A 27,469-nucleotide genomic window follows, 5' to 3' on the forward strand; every position below is an offset into this window, starting at 1 on the left:
TGCCTGGAGAATCCCATGGACGGAGAAGCCTGGTAGGCTACAGTCCACGGAGTTGCAAAGAGTCCGACACGACTGAGCGACTCCACTCACTCACTCATGTAGGCTGATGAAAATTGCAATCAAATAAAATGATATAAAAATTGTACACAACATTATAAGTGAAAAATCAGGTTTAAAAATGTATATATGTTTTAACCCTGTAAATAAAAAAACACTGGTTATGTTTGAACAACTGCATTATGGATTGTCCCTACTTTTTTCTATACCTTCTAAATGTAGTAACATGTTATAATGAATTTGAAACATTAAAATAACACCTAAAACTTAACAGACTCAGTTGCCAAACTGTTCACTTTATTTTGTCAAGATATTTATTTAACAATGTAAAAAAGTTCATATTTCTTCATAGTCATATCTTTTTCCAGCTTTCAAGATTCAATAGTAGAAACAGCCAAATGCCGCTACAACACAGAATAAACTGTCCTAAAAAAAAAAAGAAAGCAAAGATGAATCCATTGTTAGTATTTCAGTTAGTACCAAAGGACAGCACAGATGTGAAATTAACATCATCTCAGATCTTTACCAGTTCTCAATCATGACGACTTTCTTTCTTCAAGAAACAGATTTTCCAGAGTATAGCTAGAGATTTTCTTGCCTCAGGATAGCTACAAAGTTGCTAACTAAAAGGGTAGGATGGTTAAATAATAGATTTTCTGAATGAAAAAAAAATAATAATAGATTTTCTGAATGAAGAAACATAATGCAAGCTAATGTACTTTACGTAATGTTTATTCTTAAAATAAGTATTCCCATTTTTCCTGATTTATCAAAGAAATAATACAATTAAAATGCTTTGAGTTTCTTAAAGTATATGCATTACCAAATCCAAGCATATTACAGTATCACAGATAATGAAAATACAGCACCTTGTCATAAATTCTGGATAAGGACAAATGATGTCCAGTTGTTTGTCCTTAACTGATAAAATATAATTGTCCACCTTTTAACTCAGAATCTGAAAATGTGCTCCATATCCTATATATTTGTTAAAACATGTTTTAGGTACTTATTAGAGGTGTTCAACATGCCTCAGGGAGAAGGCAATGGCACACCACTCCAGTACTGTTGCCTGGAAAATCGCATGGATGGAGGAGCCTGATATGCTGCAGTTCATGGGGTCGCTAGGAGTCGGACATGACTGAGCGACTTCACTTTCACTTTCTACTTTCATGCATTGGAGAAGGAAATGGCAACTCACTCCAGTGTTCTTGCCTGGAGAATCCCATGGACGGAGAAGCCTGGTAGGCTGCAGTCCATGGGGTCACACAGAGTCGGACACGACTGAAGTGACTTAGCAGCAGCAGCAGCAGCAACATGCCTCAACTCAGTTCAGTCGCTCAGTCGTGTCCGACTCTTTGCGACCCCATGAATTGCAGCACTCCAGGCCTTCCTGTCCATCACCAACTCCCTGAGTCTACTCAAACTCATGTCCATCAAATCGGTGATGCCATCCAGACATCTCATCCTCTGTCGTCCCCTTCTCCTCCTGCCCCCAATCCCTCCCAGCTTCAGGGTCTTTTCCAATGAGTCAACTCTTCACATGAGGTGGCCAAAGTATTGGAGTTTCAGCTTCAGCGTTAGTCCTTCCAATGAACACCCAGGACTGATCTCCTTTAAAATGGACTGGTTGGATCTCCTTGCAGTCCAAGGGACCCTCAAGAGTCTTCTCCAACTCCACAGTTGAAAAGCATCAATTCTAAGGCACTCAGCTTTCTTCACAGTCCAACTCTCACATCCATACATGACCACTGGAAAAACCATAGCCTTGACTAAATGGACCTTTGTTGGCAAAGTAATGTCTCTGCTTTTTAATATGCTATCTAGGTTGGTCATAACTTTTCTTCCAAAGAGTAAGCATCTTTTAATCTCATGGCTGCAATCACCACCTGCAATGATTTTGGAGCTCCCCAAAAATAAAGTCTGACACTGTTTCCCCATCTATTTTCCATGAAGTGATGGGACCAGATGCCATGATCTTAGTTTTCTGAATGCCTTAGTACATCCTAACCCATCCATCAACCTCACCTCCAGCCTGACAATGATGCAAGAAAATATGAGTTCAAGTACGTGATTATTAACCAAAAGCAAATTCTTCAGTTAACCCAGTTCCCTGGCTTCTTGGGTGGGATTATTGTGTTCTAAAATAATGCTATCTGGCACCTAACTGCTGAATAACCATAGACAGGAGGACATTGGAACCCACTGAAAAAAAGGTAACCCACATCAAAAACAAAGAAGAAGCTGTAGAGATGAAATGGGAATCCAAGTTCTTGTTTCTGGAGCCGAAGAATGAACTTCACGAACACACAAACACTTAGGGTAGCAAGCAAACAGGATTTATTAAAGAGAAGGAAAGTACAAAGCTCTCAGCATAAACACTGAGAAGGGGGTAGAGAGTCACCCAAAGGTGGGACTAACAGCAGTATTTATATCCTTAATCTGTACATTTTTGGTTAGCTCCTGTCCTTAAAATACATCATTTTTAACTAATCAGTTTAAAGATCAAGATGCTTAGCTTAACATCTTTATGGCTTCTCTTGATCCTTGGATTAATTTACCACCCTTTTTCATGCCACCTGGCCATTTTACAATGGACCAGATGTATGGATTTAAGATTAATAATCATCAGTTGTGTTTCACAACAAAAAAAGCTAGTGGAGGTGATAGAATTCCAGTTGAGTTATTTCAAATCCTAAAAGATGATGCTGTTAAAGTGCTGCACTCAATATACCAGCGATTTTGGAAAACTCAGCAGCGGCCACGGGACTGGAAAAGGTCAGTTTTCATTCCAATAGCAGAGAAAAGCAATGCCAAAGAATATTCAAACTACCACACAATTGCACTCATCTCACACGCTAGCAAAGTAATGCTCAAAATTCTCCAGGCCAGGCTTCAATAGTTCGTGAACCATGAACTTCCAGATATTCAAGCTGGATTTAGAAAAGGCAGAGGAACCAGATATCAAATCGCCAATATCCACTGGATTATAGGAAAAGCAAGAGAATTCCAGAAAAACATCTATTTCTGCTTTATTGATTAAACCAAAGCCTTTGACTATATGGATCACAACAAACTGTGGAAAATTCTTAAAGAGATGGGAATACCAGACCACGTTACCTGCTTCCTGAGAAATCTGTATGCAGGTCAAGAAGCAACAGTTAGAACTGGACATAGAACAACAGACTGGTTCCAAACTGGGAAAGGAGTACATCAAGGCTGTATATTATCACCCTGCTTATTTAACTTCTATGCAAGTTACATCATGGGAAATGCTGGACTGAATGAAGCACAAGCTGGGATCAAGACTGCTGGGAGAAATATCAATAACCTCAGATATGCAGATGAAACCACCCTCATGGCAGAAAGTGAAGAAAAACTAAAGAGCCTCTTGATGAAAGTGAAAGAGGAAAGTGAAAACGTTGGCTTAAAACTCAATATTCAGAAAACTAAGATCATGGCATCTGGTCCCATCACTTCACAGCAAATATATGGGGAAACAATGGAAACAGTGAGAGACTTTATTTTGACTGGCTCCAAAATCACTGCAGATGGTGACTGCAGCCATGAAATTAAAAGATGCTTGCTCCTTGGAAGAAAAGCTATGACCATCCTAGACAGCATATTAAAAAGCAGAGATATTGCTTTGCCAACAAAGGTCCATCTAGTCAAAGCTATGGTTTTCCAGTAGTCATGTATGGATGTGAGAGTTGGACTGTGAAGAAAGCTGAGTGCCTTAGAATTGATGCTTTTCAACTGTGGAGTTGGAGAAGACTCTTGAGGGTCCCTTGGCCTGCAAGGAGATCCAACCAGTCCATCCTAAAGGAAATCAGTCCTGAATATTCATTGGAAGGACTGATGCTGAAGCTGAAACTCCAATACTTTGGCCACCTCATGCGAACAGCTGACTCATTTGAAAAGACCCTGATGTTGGGAAAGATTGAAGGCAGGAGGAGAAGAGGACGACAGAGGATGAGATGGCTGGATGGCATCACCAACTCGATGGATGTGAATTTGAGTAAACTCTGGGAGTTGGTGATGGACAGGGGGGCCTGGCATGCTGCAGTCCATGGAGTTGCAAAGAGTCAGACTGAGCAACTGAGCAACTGAACTGACTTTGATGTATGGGCTTAAGATTAATGATCATCAGTTGTTTTTTCCTCAGGCATATGGAACAGAAGTTAGTTACTTCCCTTCCCTGGATCTGAGTGCTGACGATTTGTCACACCAAGCACACATTCCAGGAATTGGGAGAAAGGGTATAACTTTAGGCTAATGGAGCCAGATGTTTATGAAAACAAGACTGAGGTCTCAGAGTCCTACACTCACTGCCTAGCAATTTCTACCTCAGCTAGATGGTAGGAAGGGCACAATCATTATAAAATCAAATACCATACTCACCAGGTAGGTGACTCACAAACTGGAGAATAATAATACCAAAAAAGTTCCCATATTGTTGTCAAGGTTCTGAACCCCACGTCAGGCTTACCAGCTTTCAGATCAGACAAAGGAACTAGGAATCCCCAGGGAATTTGACCTCAAGGCCAGTGGCATCTTATTATAGGACTTCCACAGGACTGGGGGAAACAGAGACACCAGTCTTGGAAGGCACAAACAAGATCTTGTATGTACCAAGACCCAGAGGAAAGGAGCAGTGACCCCATAGGAGACTGCTAGTGTTGGAGGGTCTCCTGTGGAGGCATGGGTTGGAAGAAGCTCACCACAGGGATGGGGCACTGAAAGCAGCAGGCCAGGAAGGTCCCCCTTGGCATAAACCCTCTTGGAGTTCGCCATTAACCCTACCATAGAGCCCACAGACCCCAGGGCTGGGTTGCCTCAGGCCAAACAACTACTAGGGTGGGAGGGCAATCTCACCCATCAGCAGATAATTGGATTAAAGCAAGGCTCTGTCTCACCAGAGCAAGACCCAGTTTTTCACACTGCCAGCCCCTCCCATCAGGAAGCTTACACAAACCTCTTTGCCTCCTCCATCAGAGGGCAGACAGAAGAAGCAGGAAGAACCACAGACCCACAGCAGTTAAAACAAAACCACATTACATAAAGTTAATCAGGATGAAAAAGCGGAAAGTTTTGTCCCAGATGAAGGGACAAGATCAAAACCCAGAAAAACAACTAAATGAAGTGGACACAGGCAACATTCCAGAAAAAGAATTCAGAATAATGATAGTCAAGATGATCCAGAATCTCAGGAAAACAATGGAGAAAATGCAAGAAATGTTTACCAAAGACCTAGAAGAACTAAAGAACAAACAGAGATGAATAATATACTAGAAGGAATCACCAGCAGAATAACTGAAGCACAAGAATAAATAAATGACTGGGTGCAAATCACTGCCACAGAACAAAATATAGAGAAAAGAATGAAAAGAAATGAAGAGAGTCTAAGAGGCCTCTGGGACAAAAGTAAACTCACCAACATTCACGTTATAGGGGTCCCAGAAGGAGAAGAGAGAGAGAAAAAGGCCCTGAGAAAACATTCAAAGAGATAATAGCTGGAAACTTCCATAACATGGGAAAGGAAATAGTCAACCAGATCCAGAAAGCACAGAGTCCCAGGCAGGATAAACCCAAGGAGGAACACACCAAGACACATAGTAATCAAACTGACAAAAATTAAAGATAAAATAAAAAAAGCAACAAAGGAAAAAGGACAAATAACATACAAGGGAACTCTCATTAGGCTATCAGCTGATTTCTCAGCAAAAACTCTACAAGCCAGAAGGGAATGGCACGATATATTTAAAGTGATGAAAGGGAAGAACCTACAACCAAGAAGCCTCTACCCAGCAAGCCTCTCATCCAGATTTGATGGAGAAACCAAAAGCTTTCCAGCAAAAGTTAAGAGAATTCAGCACCACCAAACCGGCTTTACAACAAACGCTAAAGGAACTTCTCTAGGCAGGAAACACAGAGAAGGCAAAGACCTACAGAAAATAAACCTATACATCTGTGTCTCTTTTGCTGTCTCACATACAGGGTTATCGTTACTATCTTTCTAAATTACTGTATTGGTGTTTTTCTTTCTGGCTTACTTCACTCTGTATAATAGGCTCCAGTCTGTTGGACTCTGTGGGAGAGGGAGAGGGTGGGATGATTTGCGAGAATGGCATTGAAACATGTATGATATCATATATGAAATGAATTGCCAGTCCAGGTTCGATGCAGGATACAGGATGCTTGGGGCTGGTGCACTGGGATGACCCAGAGGGATGGTATGGGGAGGGAGATGGAGGGGGGTTCAGGATGGGGAACACATGTACACCCGTGGCAGATTCATGTTGATGTATGGCAAAACCAATACAATATTGTAATTAGCCTCCAATTAAAATAAATAAATTTATATTAAAAAAATAAAAATAAATAAATTTCTAAAAAAAAAAGAAAAGAAACCTAAAACAATTAAGAAAATGGTAATAGGATTAAATGCACTAACCAAAAGACACAGACCTGCTTGGCAGATGAAAACATGTGCATGGATGATGTACTTCTACTTACCACATCACTTTGCTTGACCTCCCCAAATTGTATGTAATTATTTTATATTATTAGGTTAATCATGTTGCCATTATGGTTGGCTTTTATTTTTTGTCTGGCTACTGACTGTAAAAACTGATAAACATCTTTTACTATTGTGTTTATGTAACTATTATTCACTTAATACCACTGTATCATGATTGGTCAATAGGAAAATAATAGCAATCTATATCCTGTAATCACTTTTTAAAATCCAGATGCATATCAGAAATATCTTGGAAATTTTTAAAAAATACAAATGCCTGGGTATTGCTTTTTCTTTCTCCAGAGCTCCAAATATGTTTCTAATGAGCATTCATGTTTAAAAACAATTGGACTATATGATTATCTTTATTTCTTTCTAGTTTGTTTCACTTTTTCTATTTCATATTCAGCGCTCCTGTTTCATTTAGTTTATGTTTACCAATTACTCCATTTCCTTTTTTCTTTTGATGTTCTTTCTCAAGCATAGTAGAAAAGCTTTTGTACACTTACATACAAATAATATGTATAATATACGTATTTTAGAAAACTTATGAATTTTTGCCTAACTAAAAAATTTATGACATTTTGATTCCACTTGTTTGACTTAGTATGAATAGAATGCCAGATTCCTAATTTAAATAAATAGATATGCAACAAGCAACAGAGGTTTACTGTATAGCACAGGGAACTATAGTCAATATCTTGTAATAACCTATAATGTCAAATAATTTAAAAAATAATGTATGTGTATATGTATAACTGAATCACCTTGCTGTGCATCTGAAACATTGTAAGTCAACCATACTTCAATAAAATATGTATCACTAAAATAAAATAAAATAGTACTGTCTGTGGTGAGGAGCACCTATTTTTTGTTTGTTTTAATTTCCAATCCCTTATGAATGATACTTTCATAAAATAAAATAAAAGTTATTAACTAAGAAAATGAAATGAAAAAAGAAACATACAAATACAACCTAAACTTCTTATTAATTAGACTCAATGAACATAAAATTACTCTGTCAAATTCCATGAGAGTTTCTAAACCCTTACACATAATTTATGTACTTATCTTTTTGAAGACATATACCAAACAATTTGTAGACTGGCATTGGTCTTAAAGACCCCACCTTTGATTGGCACTGTTCTTCCAGTGCCACCCAGAGTTCTTCACAGGAATTGAGCCCTGGCTATCCACAGTAATCAGTTCAATAATATGCTTTTCTCTCCCCTCTCTCATTTCCTGAACTCCTACTGGCCCTTCCTGGGATCTTCTCCCAAATAAACAAAATACTTTAAGCACTGAAAAATGAAGCCTAAATAAACACTCAATAAACTGAACTAAAGATATAGTAGACTAAGTCAGCAACCTAGACCAGGCTCTCAAAAATGACTTTTAGACACTTACCCCATTAATCCTATATTCTAAATCCAGATCCTGATCATCTTTACTAAGTAATAATTAATAAGTAAAATTTTAAATTGCATATTGGTTAATATGAGTATTGTCTAGTCTCCATGGGTTTATAAGCTCTTGACCAGCTGAAATCATGACTGTCTTTGTGTGTGTGTGTGTGTGTGTGTTTATTTTTTAACTTTACAATATTGTATTGGTTTTGCCATATATCAACATGATCCACCACAGATATACACGTGTTCCCCATCCTGATCCCTCCTCCCTCCTCCCTCCCCATACCATCCCTCTGGGTCATCCTAGTGCACCATTTTATTCCTAGCAATAAAGGAACTGAGCTATGGGTTATACCCTACTTTCTTCTCTACTTTCTAAATGTAATAACAGATTATAACAAAATCAAAACATTAAAATATAAGGCACATAATAGGAGCTCAGGATTATTTGTTGAATGAATGAATTGTATCATATAAGGACTCAGGGAAATATGCAGTTTTCAAAGAGCAGGGAAAACCACCACCTGAGTTTGACCCTTCTCCCAGAGAGCTGATATTTGAAGATTTGCATAGTACTTCCCACTGCCCTGGTGGCTCTGACGGTAAAGAATCTACCTGCAATGCGGGAGACCTGGGTTCCAGGGTTCAATCCCTGGGTCAGGAAGAGCCCCTGTAGAAGGAAATGGATACCCACTCCAGTATTCTTGCCTGGAGAATTCCATGGACGAGAAGCCTGGAGGGCTACAGTCGGTATGAGTCGGACACAACTGAGTGACTAACCCTTTCCCACTGTCCATCCTGTGATCTTCAGGTTAGTTGAGCATAAAATAAAACTTTGGTAGGACCATAGAATTTTAGAGCTAAAAGGTACCTTAGGATCATCTGCACCAGCAGCTTCTATACCTGGAAGTAAGATAATCATGTGGAGAACTTTTTTAAAGAATCAGATTCCCTGATTCAACCCCTGGCTTATTTGATCAGAATTTATTGAGCAGAGCCCAGGCACCTATATTTTAAACAAGTTCCTCAAATTATTCTTAGTCACCCATAGCCAGTCTTTAGGAATATCTAATATAGCTTTCTAATATTACTGATACAATCAGAGAAAAGCTCAATGACTTACCTAAAGTCATTCAATTAGAAAGTTACAGCACTAGAAATGGGACCTCTCCCAATTCACTCAATCTAGTTCTATTCTACTCTACTATACTTTAAGTCTGACTCTACTAACTCACAACCTGAGGGCATTTGAATAGAAGACAGGATCCTTACTGGAAATAAGCATAAAATAACAACATATGTTTAAAATACATGAAACGTTCATGTCAATAATGTCCCAATGTTTAAATGAAACTTCTTGATAAAAATTCCTCTATACTTTTGCTTAGTTTTACTAAATAGCTTTAAGAGAAAGTAATTAATTTTATTACTGAAAGAAAAATCACCTTTGCTCATGGAATCCCTGCCACCCAAATTTCTTTGCAGCTTAACAAACTGCTGTCTGTTAGCACCAAATAAGTAGTATGCTATTTCTACATTCAAATTTGTGAAGAGTTACATCATCAGTAGATATAAAAGTGTCCTTATCCATAAGCAGCACACTAGGCTTCTGCTTTAATAACACAAATGGACAGTAAAATCATCTTATCTAGAAGTAGTGTCAGACAAATGTCTAAAACTAAAGTGGCCTCAGGAACTTCTCTGGCAGTTTGGTTATTAAGACTCCACACTGCCAATGCAGGAGGCATGGGTTTAATCCCTGGTTGGGGAACTAAAATCCCACATGCTGCGAGGCCAAAATAAATTAAATAAAGTGTCGCCATATCTTAACAAATATTAAGGGATTTGATCTAGAATGCCCAAGTGTCCTTAAGATAGGCAAAAAAGGTTTCCAATAGACTCACATTCATGAAAACATCATGAGTACAGTTGTCAGTGTCAGCATCCCAGAAACAGCGAGCAGCCATGCTAAAAAGTCAAAGAGTAGAGAATTATCAACAATATAACAAGGACCTGAACCACATATATCTGCCATAAACAAGTTTCCCATGATACATTCTTACATATCAGTGCTTCCAAATCTTTTCACAGAATGAGATGACATATAGAAAATCATATTTGTATAGCAAAAGATCCTGGGTACACTAGAGGGGACTGGAGTCAGATGAGGCGGCTTGAAGCTGGAGGTAACAGGCCCAGGGGTCTAGTAGCCTCAGACTCTGACTGGCTGCTCAGTGGCTCTTGAAGTCTATGGCAGTCAAGGTGGAAAGCTCTGTTAAAGATTATTTCAGGTCAGACTTTTAGAGGAAATAACACCTAAGACTTATGGCTAATAAAATGGGCTCAATTCCTGCACAATAATATGAGAAGGAAGGTCTGGAAAGGACCAAACAAATTATTTAGTCCAATCTGTTCTAGGAACCAGAGATCAAATTGCCAACATCCACTGGATGATCAAAAAAGCAAGAGAGTTTCAGAACAACATCCATTTCTGCTTTATTGACTATGCCAAAGCCTTTGACTGTGTGGATCACAATAAACTGTGGAAAATTCTGAAAGAGATGGGAATACCAGACCACCTGACCTGCCTCTTAAGAAACCTGTATGCAGGTCAGGAAGCAACAGTTAGAACTGGACATGGAACAACAGACTGGTTCACAAATAGGAAAAGGAGTTCATCAAGGCTGTATATTGTCACCCTGTTTATTTAACTTATACGCAGAGTACATCATGAGAAATGCTGGGCTGGAAGAAGCACAAGCTGGAATCAAGATTGCCAGGGGAAATATCAATAACCTCAGATATGCAGATGACACCACCCTTATGGCAGAAAGTGAAAAAGAACTAAAGAGCCTCTTGATGAAAGTGAAAGAGGAGAGTGAAAACTTGGCTTAAAGCTCAACATCCAGAAAACTAAGATCATGGCATCCGGTCCCATCACTTCCTGGCAAGTGGATGGGGAAACAGTGCAAACAGTGGCTGACTTTATTTTGGGGGGCTCCAAAATCACTGCAGATGGTGACTGCAGCCATGAAATTAAAAGATGCTTGCTCCCTGGAAGAAAAGCTATGACCATCTAGATAGCATATTAAAAAGCAGAGACATTACTTTGCCAACAAAGGTCCATCTAGTCAAGGCCATGGTTTTTCCAGTGGTCATGTATGGATGTGAGAGTTGGACTATAAAGAAAGCTGAGTGCTGAAGAATTGATGCTTTTGAACTGTGGTGTTGGAGAAGACTCTTGACAGTCCCTTGGACTTCAAGGATATCAACCAGTCCATCCTAAAGGAAATCAGTCCTGATTATTCATTGGAAAGACTGATGCTGAAGCTGAAACTCCAATACTTTGGCCCCCTGATGTGAAGAACTGACTCATTTGAAAAGACCTTGATGCTGGCAAAGACTGAAGGCGGGAGGAGAAGGGGAGGACAGAGGATGAGATGGTTGGATGGCATTACCGACTCAATGGGCATGAGTTTGAGTAAACTCCGGGAGTTGGTGATGGACAGGGAGGCCTATCGTGCTGCAGTCCATGGGGTTGCAAAGAGTTGTGACTGAACTGATCAGTGCATAGGATCCTAGAGAAGAAAGGGACAATTCTAAACTAGAATTCAATCTTCTAACTAATTCTATCCAGTATTATCTCTACAGGATGCTATGCTGCCTCTAAATTCTAAAATTAGCCATTCTCCTCTCCCCAGTTAATGGATAAGAACAAATGTCAGTCAAAATAAAAGTCTATTTGAAAATGTTAACAAATATGAAGAAGTTTTAGATTACTAAATGAAATTATGGTATTTCTTAGAATGAAATTCTGTGCAGCCATTAAAGATTAAAAAATAAAATCTTTTAAGAACATGAAAAGATATTCAGAATATAATAAGTTTTAAAAAGTAATTTTAAATGTTCTTTTTTTTTCAATGTATGTATATGATTCATCATTAACATTTATTGAACACTACTTTGTGCCTCATTGGTCTAAGTGCTTTATTAACTTACTTAACCCTATGAGATAGGTACTATTAATATACCCATTTAATAAATAGGGAAACTGAGAAATTAATAAATTTGTCTAAAGTCATTTATAATATATAGTAAGTGACAAAGGTTGGCTTTGAACCTAGGCAGTACACGACTGAAGTGACTTAGCAGCAGCAGCAGTTCAGCTTCAAGTCTGTAGAGAAAGATACACATATACCATACTATATTCGTTCAATTTTAAAAGCCTTTTTCCCCTGACTTTTACATAGAATAGCTCCCCCCAGACTAATATTTCACACATTCTTAAATCCAAAAAGTTCTACCTATTTCCAAATTGTAACAGGATGGATCAAATTAATATACTTAACAGATCAATCAACAAGTATTTATTTAGCAAGTATCATATGTCCAGAATCAGTAAAACCTGGCTTTGTCCTTAAACAATTCTCAACTTAATTTGGTGAAAAAAAATAATACTCATCAAAAGAATAAGACAATGTATTGTTGGTGCTGTTATAGGTTATTTAGGATTAAAAGGGATTATATTGTCTATCTATGCCAAGCCTCCAAGTCCAAGTTGCACAATAGTTGAATTAAATCTGTAGAAGTGCTGAAGAATTTTAGAGAATTTAGAGAGGACAAAAAGCCGAAGAAGATTTCATGAAGGAAGCAGTACTTAAGCTGAATAGAACCAAGTGTAAGAATGAATATAAAAATGTATTTAACCAGTATTTGTTGAGTATTATATATAAGCAAAGTGCTAGGTGTAAATGATACACAGATGCACAAAACACAATTTTACTTTCGAATTGCAGTCTCTTTACACAGTTTCCCAAAAAAAGGAATCAGAGCTCCTTGGAAAAATGGCCAGTTCTAGACTGTGGCTGAAAATGTACAAGATAAACCTGGGATACTTAAATCATTTCAAAACCCTTGGCTATATAAAAAAGAATGTTATATTCATTTAAATATATATACATATACACATTTTTATATATTTATGTATATATATATTTATAAAATTATGTCAAAAGACTTAGAAGAAATATGATGGAACAGTTTGTAGGTGCCCAAATGCTCCCACCAAGTCAATTAGAAAAAATAAATAAAATGAATCAGAGAGCTGCTGAAGGAAATAAAGACTAGGAGAGCCAAAATTCCAGAGAAAGGTGAACCACATGAAGTAAGCTGAAACTCTGAAGCAAAGTTCTCCCTGGGGCACTTACCAACTCTAAGCACAGAGCCAGAGGCTGAGAGCCTGGGCTTTGTCCAGGAAAAGGACCAATTACTGAGGGAAAAAAAAAATCAGCAGGACTGCTGGCAGTCTTGCAGGGCTGGGGAGTTGGGGGTGGCATAAAACTGGAGACGTGAAGGGGCCAAGATCCCTGTGAAACAGGAGAGAGTAGAACTGAGCCTGTGACATGGTAGGTTCCCCCTCAAGACATGTGTTAAATTCTGAAACTGTGCATGCAGGAACCTAAAAAGCTAAACATGGTAGGCAAAATAATGGCCAAATATGTCTATGTCCTAAGCCCCAGAACCTGTGAATGTGATATTACATGGCAAAAATGGCTTTACAGATGTATAACTAATGATATTAATATGGGGAGATTATCCAGGTGGGTTCCATGTAATCATGAGTCCTTATAAAAGAAAGAGGGAGGCAGGAGGGTCAGGGTCAGAGAGACATTTGAAGACACAATGCTACTGGCATTGAAGATGGAGGAAGGGTTTTGAGCTGAGGAATGCAGGTGGCCTCTAGAAGATGGAATAGGCAAGGGAGTGAACCCTCCCCCAGAGCCTCCAAGAGGAATACAGCCCTGCCAACACCTTGATTTTAGCTCAACAAAACCCATTCTGAATGTAGGATCTCCAGAACCGTAAAAGAACATATTTTTGCTTTTCTAGGAAACTAATTCGTTACAAAAAAAGCCTTTGGAATGAAGCGGAGTTTAACACTCAGAAGAAAAGGACTAAAAGTCAGTAGATCAAGTTCCAGTGAACACTCCAGGTTCTTGGTTGAAAGATCTGGAGGGCTACATTCAACAAAGAAGGGTGAGGTAAAGATGGAGAAAGCCTTATCAAAACAGCAACAACCCAACCTCAACTCAGCTCAGTATCTTATTGGATTCAGGTAAGTAGACCATATTCTACCTGAATAACAAAGGAATGGTAAACCTTTTCTGGAGGAAAATAATATTATCTGCAAGTTTTACAATTTTTAACACAATATCCAGGACTCAAAGAAGGCATGCCAAGAGACAGAGCCATATGAAAGATTAATAAGACAAAAAAATAGTCAAAGAAAACAGGCTAACACACAATTCAGAGACAAGGGTAAGCACTGCTAAGACCAAAATGTAAAAAGAGAGGAGAGAGGGAGGATGGAGAACATAGATTAAAAAATAATTTCACTAGACAATTAGAATCTATGAAAAAAGATTTTAAATGGAAATCCTAGACTTGTAAAATATAACAACAAGTTAGGAGTTCAGCTGGTGGGTTTATTAATATCAGATTAGACAGAATAGAAAAGAGGATTAGTGAACTGAGGGACAAGTCAATAGAAAAATACTCAAACTTAAGTACAGAGAACAAAAAAATCAGACAATAGCATCATAAGAGATATGTCTGCTACTGCTAAGTCACTTCAGTTGTGTCCGACTCTGTGCGACCCCAGAGATGGCAGCCCACCAGGCTCCATCCCTGGGATTCTCCAGGCAAGAACACTGGAATGGGTTGCCATTTCCTTCTCCCATGCATGAAAGTGAAAAGTGAAAGTGAAGTCGCTCAGCCATGTCCGACTCTTAGAGACCCCAGGAACTGCAGCCTACCAAGCTCCTCCATCCATGGGATTTTCCAGGCAAGAGTACTGGAGTGGGGTGCCATTGCCTTCTCCAAGAGATATGTCTATTACTATAAAAAGATCTAAATATTTGTAACTGGAGTCCATAAAGGACAGCAGACAGTAAGGAAGCACAGGCAATATTTTAAAGGATAATAGCCATATATAGCACCCAGATCTTGGTATCTAATGCCATTATCCAATAAAATGAATCAAGGCTCCTTGGAGAAGTGGCTGATTCTAGGGCTGGGGCAGGGAATGGATAAGATAAGATATCTTATAGTGCCAGTAAATAAGGATGTGCTCAAAAACCCCACAATGGCAGGGTATGTAAAAGGGACCCAGGAGTCAACCAAAAGAATTCCCAATGGCCAAAGCTGGAACAATTTGAGCAATGAAATAAATAAAGTAGAACTGGATTATAATCCAAATTATAAATTTGCATAGTCCAAACTGAAATAAATGAATGAATAAACAAATAAATGGGAAAGAAGAAACAAATCTTCTATGCTGAAAAATTCCAAATCATTTGTATAGACACTCTGTTTTCAAGGAGGTGGAGTATAACTGCTTGCTCCTAAAGTGCGGGTGGCACGTAGTGATTTCTTTGTAAAGAGTACAGTATGGGAAAGGAAAGAAAGAGTAACTTTACAGTGGACAATCTGACAAATACTACTCAGATAGGTATCGAAGTTAATATCAATAGTAACATGTAATGCTAACAACATGTACCCTGAAATAATACAATGAGAACAGCACTTTACCTCTGTGATCTTCCTCCCCAAAATTTATAAATCCAGGCTTATTATCAGCAAACAAATCCCATTTGAGGGACATTCTACAAAATACTTACCCATACCTCTCAAAACTGTCAAAGGTCATCAAAACCAAAGAATATCTGAGAAACTGTCATAGCCAAGAGAAGACTAACAAGAGACATGTAATATGGTACCCTAGATAGGATCCTAGACTGGAAAAATGACATTAGGTAAAAACTAAAGAAACTGGAATAATATATGCACTTTAATAATAATGCATAAATAATGGTTCATTGATTGTGGCAAATGAGAAACGCTGGACTGGAAGAAACACAAGCTGGAATCAAGATTGCCGGGAGAAATATCAATAACCTCAGATATGCAGATGACACCACCCTTATGGCAGAAAGTGAAGAGGAACTCAAAAGCCTCTTGATGAAAGTGAAAGTGGAGAGTGAAAAAGTTGGCTTAAAGCTCAACATTCAGAAAACAAAGATCATGGCATCCGGTCCCACCACTTCATGGGAAATAGATGGGGAAACAGTGGAAACAGTGTCAGACTTTATTTTTCTGGGCTCCGAAATCACTGCAGATGGTGATTGCAGCCATGAAATTAAAAGACGCTTACTTCTTGCAAGGAAAGTTATGTCCAACCTAGATAGCATATTCAAAAGCAGAGACATTACTTTGCCTACAAAGGTCTGTCTAGTCAAGGCCATGGTTTTTCCTGTGGTCATGTATGGATGTGAGAGTTGGACTGTGAAGAAGGCTGAGCGCCGAAGAATTGATGCTTTTGAACTGTGGTGTTGGAGAAGACTCTTGAGAGTCTCTTGGACTGCAAGGAGATCCAACCAGTCCATTCTGAAGGAGATCAGCCCTGGGATTTCTTTGGAAGGAATGATGCTAAAGCTGAAACTCCAGTACTTTGGCCACCTCATGGGAAGAGGTGACTCATTGGAAAAGACTCTGATGCTGGGAGGGATTGGGGGCAGGAGGAGAAGGGGACGACAGAGGATGAGATGGCTAGATGGCATCAATGACTCGATGGACGTGAGTCTGAGTGAACTCTGGGAGTTGGTGATGGACAGGGAGGCATGGTGTGCTTCGATTCATGGGGTCGCAAAGAGTCGGACATAACTGAGCGACTGATCTGATCTGATCTGAAGGGAGGCCTTATATGCCATGCTTTAGAGTTTGGCCTGATCACATTTAACAGTCAGTCAGGACAAGTTTGAGGCGTTTATACTTTACAAGGTTTGAAATAAACTCTACAGAGTTTAAGAAAAGTAAGGGCATACTTCAGGGACACTAGTCTTGTGTGTGAATTGCAAAGGAGAGAGATCAGAGTCTGGAAGTGCTGATAAGGGGAAGCTAAGCAACCCTGACATCCAGGTTATAGTGTGTGCAGTGAGGTAGTCAGGGCTACATAAAAGAGGACGCCACACTTTAAGCAGGGGGACCTGGGTAATACTGCGGGAGACAGAGAACTGAAAATGTCTGACTGATTTTGGAAGAGGAGGGAAAGAGAAATATGGAACTCTATTTGAACACACTGAATCTGAGGTGCTGCTCCTGCTGCTAAGTCGCTTCAGTCGTGTCCGACTCTGTGCGACCCCACAGATGGCAACCCACCGGGCTCCGCCGTCCCTGGGATTCTCCAGGCAAGAACGCTGGATTGGGCTGCCATTTCTTTCTCCAATGCATGAAAGTGAAAAGTGAAAGTGAAGTCGCTCAGTCATGTCCGACTCTTTGAGACCTCATGGACTGAAGCCTACCAGGCTCCTCCATCCATGGGATTTTCCAGGCAAGCGTACTGGAGTAGGGTGCCATCGCAATCTGAGGTGACAGAATAATAAAGCATTTCCTAGTTTCTCTGTGGTGAAGAAATCTCCTGAAGCTTTTTGACCAAATGGAAGAGGACACCACGGTAAAGAGTACAGTGACCCTGACACCAGCCAGATACATAATTTGGGGCAAATCATGCTGAACCTTGTAAGTGTCATCATAAAATAAGGGGAATAGACACTGGAAAAAATCTGTAGTCCTTTCCCAATCTAACAATCTACAGTGAAAATTCTCAGTGATAGTATCTACAGGGTTTTTTTTTTTTAATTCATCCAGCAAATATTTTCATACTGTCTTACAAAATACTAGACTAGGCACTGTTTATAAAGGAAAATAGGAGATTAATACTTGGGCACAGGAAAAAACAAGAAGTACAGATTCTGAACTTGTCAGTATGGGAATGACAGTTTAATATCATGAAAATGAATGACCTCATTGAAAATAGACAGAGAAGAGCAGTGGAATAAAACCTGAGCCTTGAAGAAAGTTCACAGCTGGGGGTGTAGCCAGGAAAGAGGAATCAGTGAAGGAGAGAATAATCAGAAAAACATAAGAGAAACAAGTTGGGTAACTGACATTGGGACTGGAAAAAAACAAAACAAAACAGAGTGAACTTTAAGAAACAGAAGCCCAGGCCAATAGCAATAGCTATGAAAATTGTCCCTCAGACAATTTTAAAGAAATTAAGAGAATGGTAAGACCAGGCAACATATATACATAATCCAACACTATCTTAGGAGCATATATACATAAACTCTCAAAGGTTTATTAGCCTACAGATACTATGAAAAGTGAGTTACCCCATGGAACTTACCCAGACTGTCAACCTCACTGCTCAGTACCAGGATCTCTTCAGTTCACACATGCATTTTATTACACTGTCCTTTCCTCACATTCTTGCAAAGACAGGATCTTACTGAATTGTCAAGAGGATGAATACCCAATAAGAAATTTATAAAAATAAAAACAAAAGGAAAAACCAGCTACTCACAATACACCTTCTCCTCTTTGTTCTCCAATCACTACTTGTACCACCATTTTATATCGGTCAAATCCCATTTCTGGAAAGAAAAACAAAAAAGAAAGTTATATAGAAGCAAATACATGGCAAAATTACTTAATGAAGAGAAATTTTCCTGATAACGAACACAAGCATTTGGTCTATACACTTAGTGAGTATGATTGTAAGTCTGGGAGTCAAGAGAGATTTGAGGACAAATTCTAACAGTAAACTTAATAAGTGTGTAACTTTAGACAAGTTATTTAACTTTTCTGTTTAAGTCTCCCTCAACTGTTAAATGGGAGTATCACTACCTTCCTCCTGGAAGTGTTGTGAGGTTAGAAGAGATAAGTTTCCCCCTGTCTCTACCCATTTCTCTTCCACAGCGGTCTCTCAATAGGTCTTTGCTTCCTTCCTTTCTCTCTTGCTCTAAGTCGGGTATTGAGCTAGGCCCTGGAGACATAGAAATAAATAAGACATCCTTCTTGCCTTAAAGAACTCATAGTAGTTGGAAAGGCAAACACAGAAAATAAAATGAAAATGCCATAGAGAAGTAATTCAAAGAGTGGCATGTACAAGGTACATTAGGAGCACAGGGCTGGGGGGCTCCTCCCTTTGACTGGGCAATGGGGAAGGAATGACCAGAAAAGACTTCTTGGAGGATGCGATAAGTGAGCTGGGTCCTGAAAGATGAGTGAGATTTTATCAAACGAACAATGTCTCTCCATTCTATGGAGGGGCACAGCACATGCAAAGACATAGTGCATGGGATCTTTAGAAAACTACAAGCGCTTCAGTAAGATAGAAAAGAAACCAAAAGATTCTGGATTACATGGAACGGCCAAGGACAACTCGGCTACCTCCCCCAAAACTATACTGCTAAAACAGCAAAATCCTGAAAATTCTCTCCAACACCAAATTTTGGGGACAGAAAACTGAATGGGCATCTTTATCTTCCCTCTTTTCTGACCAAAGAAAAATGGAAACAGTAAAATTTTTTAAAAAAGGAAAAGTTAAATAGGCAAAATTGAGACAGAGCCAATTCTTTTTTTATGAAAGTAAAAGCTCCAGGATCATATGGTAAATTAGGCAAATAATCTGAACATTTACAGGTACCCTTCCATTGAGGGACATGAACTTGAATTCAGGATACTTAACAAAGTCTCAGAAGGAGAAGGCAATGGCACCCCACTCCAGTACTCTTGCCTGGAAAATCCCATGGACGGAGGAGCCTGGTGGGCTGCAGTCTATGGGTTCGCTAAGAGTCGGGCACGACTGAGCGACTTCACTTTCCCTTTTCACTTTCATCGGAGAAGGCAATGGCACCCGACTCCAGTGCTCTTGCCTGGAAAATCCCATGGATGGAGGAGCCTGGTGGGCTGCAGCCTATGGGTTCGCTAAGAGTTGGGCACAACTGAGCGACTTCACTTTCCCTTTTCACTTTCATCGGAGAAGGCAATGGCACCCCACTCCAGTACTCTTGCCTGGAAAATCCATGGACAGAGGAGCCTGGTAGGCGGTAGTCCATGGGGTCGCTAAGAGTTGGACACAACTGAGCGACTTCACTTTCACTTTTCTCTTTCATTCATTGGAGAAGGAAATGGCAACCCACTCCAGTGTTCTTGCCTGGAGAATCCCAGGGATGGAGAAGCCTGGTGGGCTACCGTCTATGGGGTCACACAGAATCGGACACGACTGAAGCGACTTAGCAGCAGTAGCAGCAGAAGGAGACAGAGCCCAAGTTATTTTTTAAAAACACTGCACACAGCTCAGCTGAGCTTCCTCCTTCTCTATCCATTCCTCTTCCTCCTTTTCTCATACCCATGCTTTATAAATGTGGCTAGAATATTAAATGCCCAGAGCTTAAAACATAGTTCTGATGGAAAAATAATATAGTCTTAGATACAGTGGAAGGAGGGCAAAAAAAAAAAAGCTAAAAAGTGAAAAAAAAAAAAAAAATCATCAATACCACATCAGAGCAAAAATGAAAAGAAGCTGAATGGTAATAAGGAAAAGGAAAACAGCAAAACAAGCCAAAGAACTAGCAAGAAAAGAAATTTACTGTTTAAAAGACCAAAAAACTCAACCCAGGAGATAACATAAATCAAGGAACAAAGAGAAATTCCTCACAGCTGATTCATAATATAAGCTTACAAATTCAATAAAATAAGAACTCAATCAGATTACAAAACAACAGAAAGATGAAAAGGGAGACTATAGGCCTAGGAAATAAACTGAATACCCATATCTATCAGTGCAGAACTAATCACTTACAAATGGCAAGAGACAGGACAGACACAAATGAAAATTGAATTACTGACTTAATCAGAAGTATATGTCAAAAAAAAGGAAGAAATTACAGCAAAGATAATAAATGTGGTAGACAGAGGTGATTCAACACATCGATATCTGGTGTCCTGAAGAAGATAATCTAACAAATGAAGCTGGAAATGTACAAGAAAAAAAAAGATACAAGAAAATTTCTCCAATATGGAAAGAATAAAATCCACAGATTAACAGACATAAAATGCTCAATATCAAACTATACTCTAGAAAAGCTATTGAGCATCAAGGTTAAGGACAGGAGTCTTTCTGCAGAGAACATCAGACTGGCCTCAGATTTCTCCATGATAACATTTAATGCAAGAAGACAGTGAAGCGATTATATATAAGATTCTCAAAAAAATTAACTCAAAATATTCAGTTCAGTTCAGTTGCTCAGTCGTGTCCAACTCTTTGCGACCCCATGAATCTCAGCACACCAGGCCTCCCTGTCCATCACCAACTCCCGGAGTTCACTGAAACTCACGTCCATCGAGTCAGTGATGCCATCCAGCCATCTTATCCTCCGTTGTCCCCTTCTCCTCCTACCTCCAATCCCTCCCAGCATCAGAGTCTTTTCCAATGAGTCAACTCTTCACATGAGGTAGCCAAAGTACTGGAGTTTCAGCTTTAGCATCATTCCTTCCAAAGAAATCCCAGGGCTGATCTCCTTCAGAATGGACTGGTTGGATCTCCTTGCAGTCCAAGGGACTCTCAAGAGTCTTCTCCAACACCACAGTTCAAAAGCATCAATTCTTCGGCGCTCAGCCTTCTTCACAGTCCAACTCTCACATCCATACATGACTACTGGAAAAACCATAGCCTTAACTAGACAGACCTTTGTTGGCAAAGTAACGTCTCTGCTTTTGAATATGCTATCTAGGTTGGACATAACTTTCCTTCCAAGAAGTAAGCGTCTTTTAACTTCATGGCTGTAGCCACCATCTGCAGTGATTTCGGAGCCCAAAAAAATAAAGTCTGACACTGTTTCCACTCTTTCCCTATCTATTTCCCATGAAGTGATGGGACCGGATGCCATGATCTTTGTTTTCTGAATGTTGAGCTTTAAGCCAACTTTTTCACTCTCCACTTTCACTTTCATCAAGAGGCTTTTGAGTTCCTCTTCACTTTCTGCCATAAGGGTGGTGTCATCTGCATATCTGAGGTTACTGATATTTCTCCCGGCAATCTTGATTCCAGCTTGTGCTTCTTCCACCCCAGCATTTCTCATGATGTACTCTGCATAGAAGTTAAATAAGCAGTGTGACAATATACAGCGTTGACGTACTCCTTTTCCTATTTGGAACCAGTCTATTGTTCCATGTCCTGTTCTAACTGTTGCTTCCTGACCTGCATATAGATTTCTCAAGAGGCAGATCAGGTGGTCTGGTATTCCCATCTCTTGAAGAATTTTCCACAGTTTATTGTGATCCACACACTCAAAATATTATATTCATCCAAAATATATTTTGGTTTAAAGACATTCTCAAACGTGAAAGAATCTAGGGAATAAAGCATTTCTGAGCCTTTCCTGAAAAACCTTACAACAAAATCTTATTAGGTAAGAAATGAACCAGAAAAAAGAAATCAGAAATGGAAATAGAATGGTGAAGGGATTATTTAAATATAGAATAAATGCTACAATGCTATGGGAAATAGCCTATACTATATCATTGTTTTTAAAGTATTTATCCATACATATACATAGAAAAGGGGCTTCCGAGGTGGCTCAGTGGGTAAAGAATATGCCTGCAATGCAGGAGATCAGCTGGGTCAGGAAGATATCGTGGAGGAGGAAATGACAACCTACTCCAGTATTCCTGCCTGGGGAATCTCATGGACAGAGATGCCTGGCAGGCTATAGTTCATGGGGTCGCAAAGAGTCAAACACAACTGAAGCAACTAAGCACGCATGCATGCATACATAGAAAAGAGCTCCAGTATGATATTTATGAAATACTAATCATTCTTCAGGGTGTAGGCATTTGAAGTGATTATTCTAATTTTAATTATCTTTTTACACTTTAACTTTTTAATAACAAGCATGTACTTTTTACAATAATTTTAACAGAATTTCATTAAAAATCTGAAAACAATGTTAATATACTAACAGTTACAATAGAATAGAATTGCAATAGAATAGAATTGCAATTTTCTTCTTTGTATTTTTTTATATTTGTAAAAATTAAGATATGTTATTAAAAATAAGAAAATATATCAAAGTATTAAATGGAAACTCATGGTTAACAGGGTTTTATATAACTTTAAAAAACACATTAGGTATATTTTCCAGGTTTATTACAATGAAAATGTACTACGATTACAAAGACATTCTTTCCTCCAAAAGAATTTTTTAAAAAGGGTAGGTAGGGAATTTCCTGGTGGCCTGTTATGATTCCAGGCTTTCACTGACATGGCCTGCGTTCAATCCCCAGCTGGGGAACTAAGATTCCACAAGCCATGAGGTGCAGCCAAAATAAATAGTTTTTAAAGGGTAGACAGAAAGGACTTTTTATATGGCATGACATTATTAACAAAAGAGAGTAAGAGAGATAGACAGACAAAGAACAAGGAGGAAAAGCATGAGATCAGCCCTGCAGGTGTAGAGTGAGGCAGGAGTGGGGAGCTGAGTAGGGCAAGTGGCTAAGCATTTGGCCAGAGAGATGGACTGAGGTCCATCTGGGAGGATATGATAAGAAGCTGAGGACTTGATATCTCAGCAGATCAGAAGTTATGGAGGAAAGGAGAAAAGGAGCCCCTGTACTTTCTGATCTTTCTGCATACTGGGATATCTTGGATAGTCGTTCAGTACAACTAGGTATTTCACACCTTTGCTCTTTCCCACCATATGCAAAAACCTGCATGAGTGAAAGTTACCAAATAACTGAGAAGACCAACACCGAAGAAAAATTTGTGTTTAACAGAATCCACAGCTAAGGTATGTCCCTTGTTTAAAAATAAAGGAGATAAATTGGTAAAACTGTATTTTGAAGGGAACAAGTCATTTCCAATTATCATCACTATTACCTTTTAATTTATCTTTAATATTTTCTGATAAATGTTTTGTGAGCTGAGGCATTTCTTCTGGAGAGTATTCAGCATTGGCCAGTTCCTCCTTGAGTACAGCATGGATACAGTCTTTAACCACAGAGGGTCTGAACCTAAAAGAATCAGTTCAAAACATCTAATTGGTAACTCCAAAATCCTAAACTTAAAGTTGAACTTCAGAGCTCAACTTCCTGCAGTTTTTGTCATTACAATCATTTGATCCTTCTTTTTCATATTTTTATTATAAAAGTAATAAAAACAAGTTAAGAAAACAAGTCATATCGCAAACATATCTCCAGCCTGGACCATTCCCCTAAACTTCAGACCACATATTCCCACCAGTACTCCATCCAGATGACTAGGAGGCAACTCAGATTTAGTACACCCGATACTGAGCTTCCAATCATTTCTCACCAAAACTAGGTTATCTCAGTCAATGGTAACTCCATTCTTCCAGTTGCTCAAGCCAAACACCCCGGAGTCAGTGTGGTTGCCTTTCTCAGAGCCCTCATCCCATTCATGAGCAAATCTTACCAATTCTACCTTCAAAATAACCTAAAATTCAATCACTCACCAGTCAACTACCACCACCCTGCTCCAAGCTACCACTGCTTCTTTCCTGATTATCATGACCTCCTCACAAGTCTCTGTCTGCCTTTGCCCCCAAAACCTGTTCTCAACATAGTAACTAGACTGGTGCTATTAAAATATGTGTCAGATCATGACACTCCTCTGTTTAAAATACCCAAATATTTTTTTCCTCACTCAGAGTAAAAGCAACATTCTGTGACTTGCAAGGTCTCATTTGATCTACCCTAGTAAACTCTCTGACCTTGTTTTCTACTACTTTGCCGCTAATTCTCTCCACTCAGGCCACACCAGCCTTCCGTATGTTCTTGGACCACACCAGACATGCAAACTTCAGTGCTTCTGCACTTGATGTTAATCTCTGTAAGAGGTTCAGTTCCTCTCTTTATATGCATATCTAGCTCCTTCACTTCTTTCAAGTCTTTATTCAAAAGTCTCTTTCCCTAGCCACCCTTTATAAAACTTCAAACCACCTTCCTACTATATCACTTTATCTATCTCCCTTCCAAGTACTTATTACTATCTGATACACTGTATGGTTCACTTATGTAATTATCTTGTTTGTGGTCTGACCTAACTACAACACAAGCTCCATAGGGCAGAATTTTTTATGTTTTGTTCATTGTTATATCCCACTTCTAGAACAGCATCCAGCAGACAAATATTTTTTGAAAAAATCAATTACTGATAAATGAAGACAGAGAAAAAAATATCCCCTAATTTAGCCACCCTAACAATACTATTAGCATTTTAGTTGCATTTATTACATATTACAACACTAAGTTCCTTTTCTGGGCTATATAGTATCTCAGTTGATTTGTTTATCATGTGCCAAGTTACCAGAATGTTTTAAGTTTTGAGCTTATAATGCAGCTTAATATTTGGTAGTACTAGTAGCCCCTTACTACTTTTTATTTTCTTTGGTCTCTTGGCTGCTTATTCTCACAGGCAAATTTTAAATAATGGATAAATTTACAGGATTTGATCTGTTCAAAATGTGGTTTTCCTATCAACAAGCATACTATATCTGGCTTTTCCTTTAAGTCCTTTCCACTCTCAGGAAATGTCAAAGACATTCAGCAAGTCACAAATAATCTCATAGTGTTATTTCTACATAATATATACTTGCTGTTAATCTTGCTCTGTATTACAACAGAAACACAGGTGAAGGGCATTCTATGTATTTAGAATGTTTAACCAAGATAACAGCATATTTTTTTAATGTCCCTTCTAAGCCACCAGGGACTTGCCAGGTGCCCTTGTGGTGAAGAATCCACCTGCCAGCGCAGGATACATAAAAGACTTGTGTTGGATCCCTGGGCTGGGAAGATCCCCTGGGGGAGGGCACGGCAACCCATTCATATATTCTTGCCTGGAGAATCCCATGGACAGAGGAGCCTGGCACGCTACAGTCCATAGGGTTGCATAGACTCGGACACGACTGAGGTGACTATACACACGCGCTACCCACCAGAAAATTGCTACATTAAATCTTTTTATCACATTATAACTAAGGTTCCTGGCTTCTAGTATTCACCAAGCATTTGATTTGGGAATGTAATTTCAAGTAACAGAGGAGGGGCTTGGGAAAGTCTTAATTTTTTATCTTGGGAAAATGAAGTTATTGATGGATCCTACAACCATGACCCTCCTCTACACAAGACTTAGTGCCTTAATTCTGGGAAGGTATCAGGGTGGCAGGCCAAAAGCCTCTGGATACTACTTGGGTAAGACTATAATATGAACAAAAACAGGTCTCGTGCAGAGGAGTAAGCGCATTCTGGGCACACTTAGGCACACATGAACCCTCAAAACTGAATGGCATTCAAAGCAAGCCGTTTGTTTTCTGCCATCTAACCATCCCAATTCCTCTGTGTCCACTTTCTGAAACTCCGAGAGTCAACTACCCCTACTGCGCTACTCTAAGGGACTACCTCCGAGCGCTCTAACCCTGCAATCGCTGGTCCGGTCCTCTGCTGTTCCCTGCAGCTGGAAGGCCAAGCGGAACAGCACCGCATCCTCTCCCGCCCAGTCCTTCCTTCCCTGGTCACGCCTCTTCCTCCCTCTCAAGTTCCTCCGCCATGACCCGGGCTCCTCCCCTGCCCGCCCCTCAGCCTCTAGCCCCGCCCCATCCTCCATAGTCCGCTTCGCCCCGTCCCCCCTTCCCCCCACCCCGGCGCCGCGCTCCTTCCAGACACCCTAGCTATTAGGCGAGCTCTGCCTGGGGCCGGCAGGAGTCTCGAGGGTCGCCTCCGCCACAACCCGTCTTCTACCCGCCTTTGCTGGAAAATAGGCCGCAGAATATAGGTATTCTCCAACTCCCCAGCGTTGTTCTCAGTCTCAGGCAAGCCGTCAGCTGCAGCAAAGGACGCGCGCTTAGGGAAGGAGGCGGCAACCGACATGGCCTCAGCTTCTTGGCCCCGCGTTTTCCGCAAAAAAACCTGAGCCGGTGGCCGCGGGCAGCTGGTAAACCGTCTCCAGGGCGACAGCGCCGCCTTTGACCCTGCGTGCAGCGGACCCGCGCTCTGCACTGTGGGACCCGCCCTTCTTAGCGTGCTCTCGCCGCCCTCCCCCTTGCGCCTGCGCATCGGATGCTGGACCAGAAGTGTGTAGGGGTACCGTGCGCCTAACTTTGGCGAAGACTGGGCTCTTTTTGTCCGATTTACAAAACACTTCCAGAGGCGTCGCAATCTTAGGAAGTGACACAGAGCCTGAGGCCCGTAGAGGCCCAGGGATACACAGGTAGTATGCGGCAAGGGAAACCGAGCTGAAACAGGGCAGGGTTAGCGGTTTCAGTGACAGATCTAATGCATTCCTGACTTTTTGCATGTGAAAAAATCTTTCGCCTCCTAGGCCTTTCCGAGTTAGAAAGTAATAATAAATAACAGGTCAGCTATAAAAAGTTACAGGGATTTTTTTTTTCCTTGAGGAATATAGGTAACCATCTGATGCACGTTCTTAAATTGTTTTTACAAAAATCAGGATCTTACTAGATGTAAACCGCTGACCACAAACACTAGACCATAGAGTGCCTAGAGCCAGTTTTGATGTTTGAGATTCCTGTAACTGCCCTCTTGGTTACCTCACCAAGAACCA

General features: G+C 39.9%; 1 protein-coding gene across 1 annotated transcript; it reads right to left on the bottom strand.

Annotated features, from left to right (window-relative positions):
* Nucleotides 1-333: 333 nt before the first annotated feature.
* Nucleotides 334-26,919, bottom strand: DYNLT2B (dynein light chain Tctex-type 2B). The gene is made up of 5 exons (XM_006054240.4): nucleotides 26,651-26,919; nucleotides 23,765-23,898; nucleotides 18,407-18,476; nucleotides 9,891-9,954; nucleotides 334-483 (listed from the first exon to the last, which is right to left on the bottom strand). The coding sequence occupies exons 1-5, from the start codon at nucleotides 26,773-26,775 to the stop codon at nucleotides 436-438; spliced, it is 441 nt and encodes a 146-aa protein (XP_006054302.4). The 5' UTR covers nucleotides 26,776-26,919; the 3' UTR covers nucleotides 334-435.
* Nucleotides 26,920-27,469: the final 550 nt, after the last annotated feature.

This window comes from Bubalus bubalis, chromosome 1 (genome assembly GCF_019923935.1).
Source record: "Bubalus bubalis isolate 160015118507 breed Murrah chromosome 1, NDDB_SH_1, whole genome shotgun sequence".
Taxonomy (NCBI): Eukaryota; Metazoa; Chordata; class Mammalia; order Artiodactyla; family Bovidae; genus Bubalus; species Bubalus bubalis.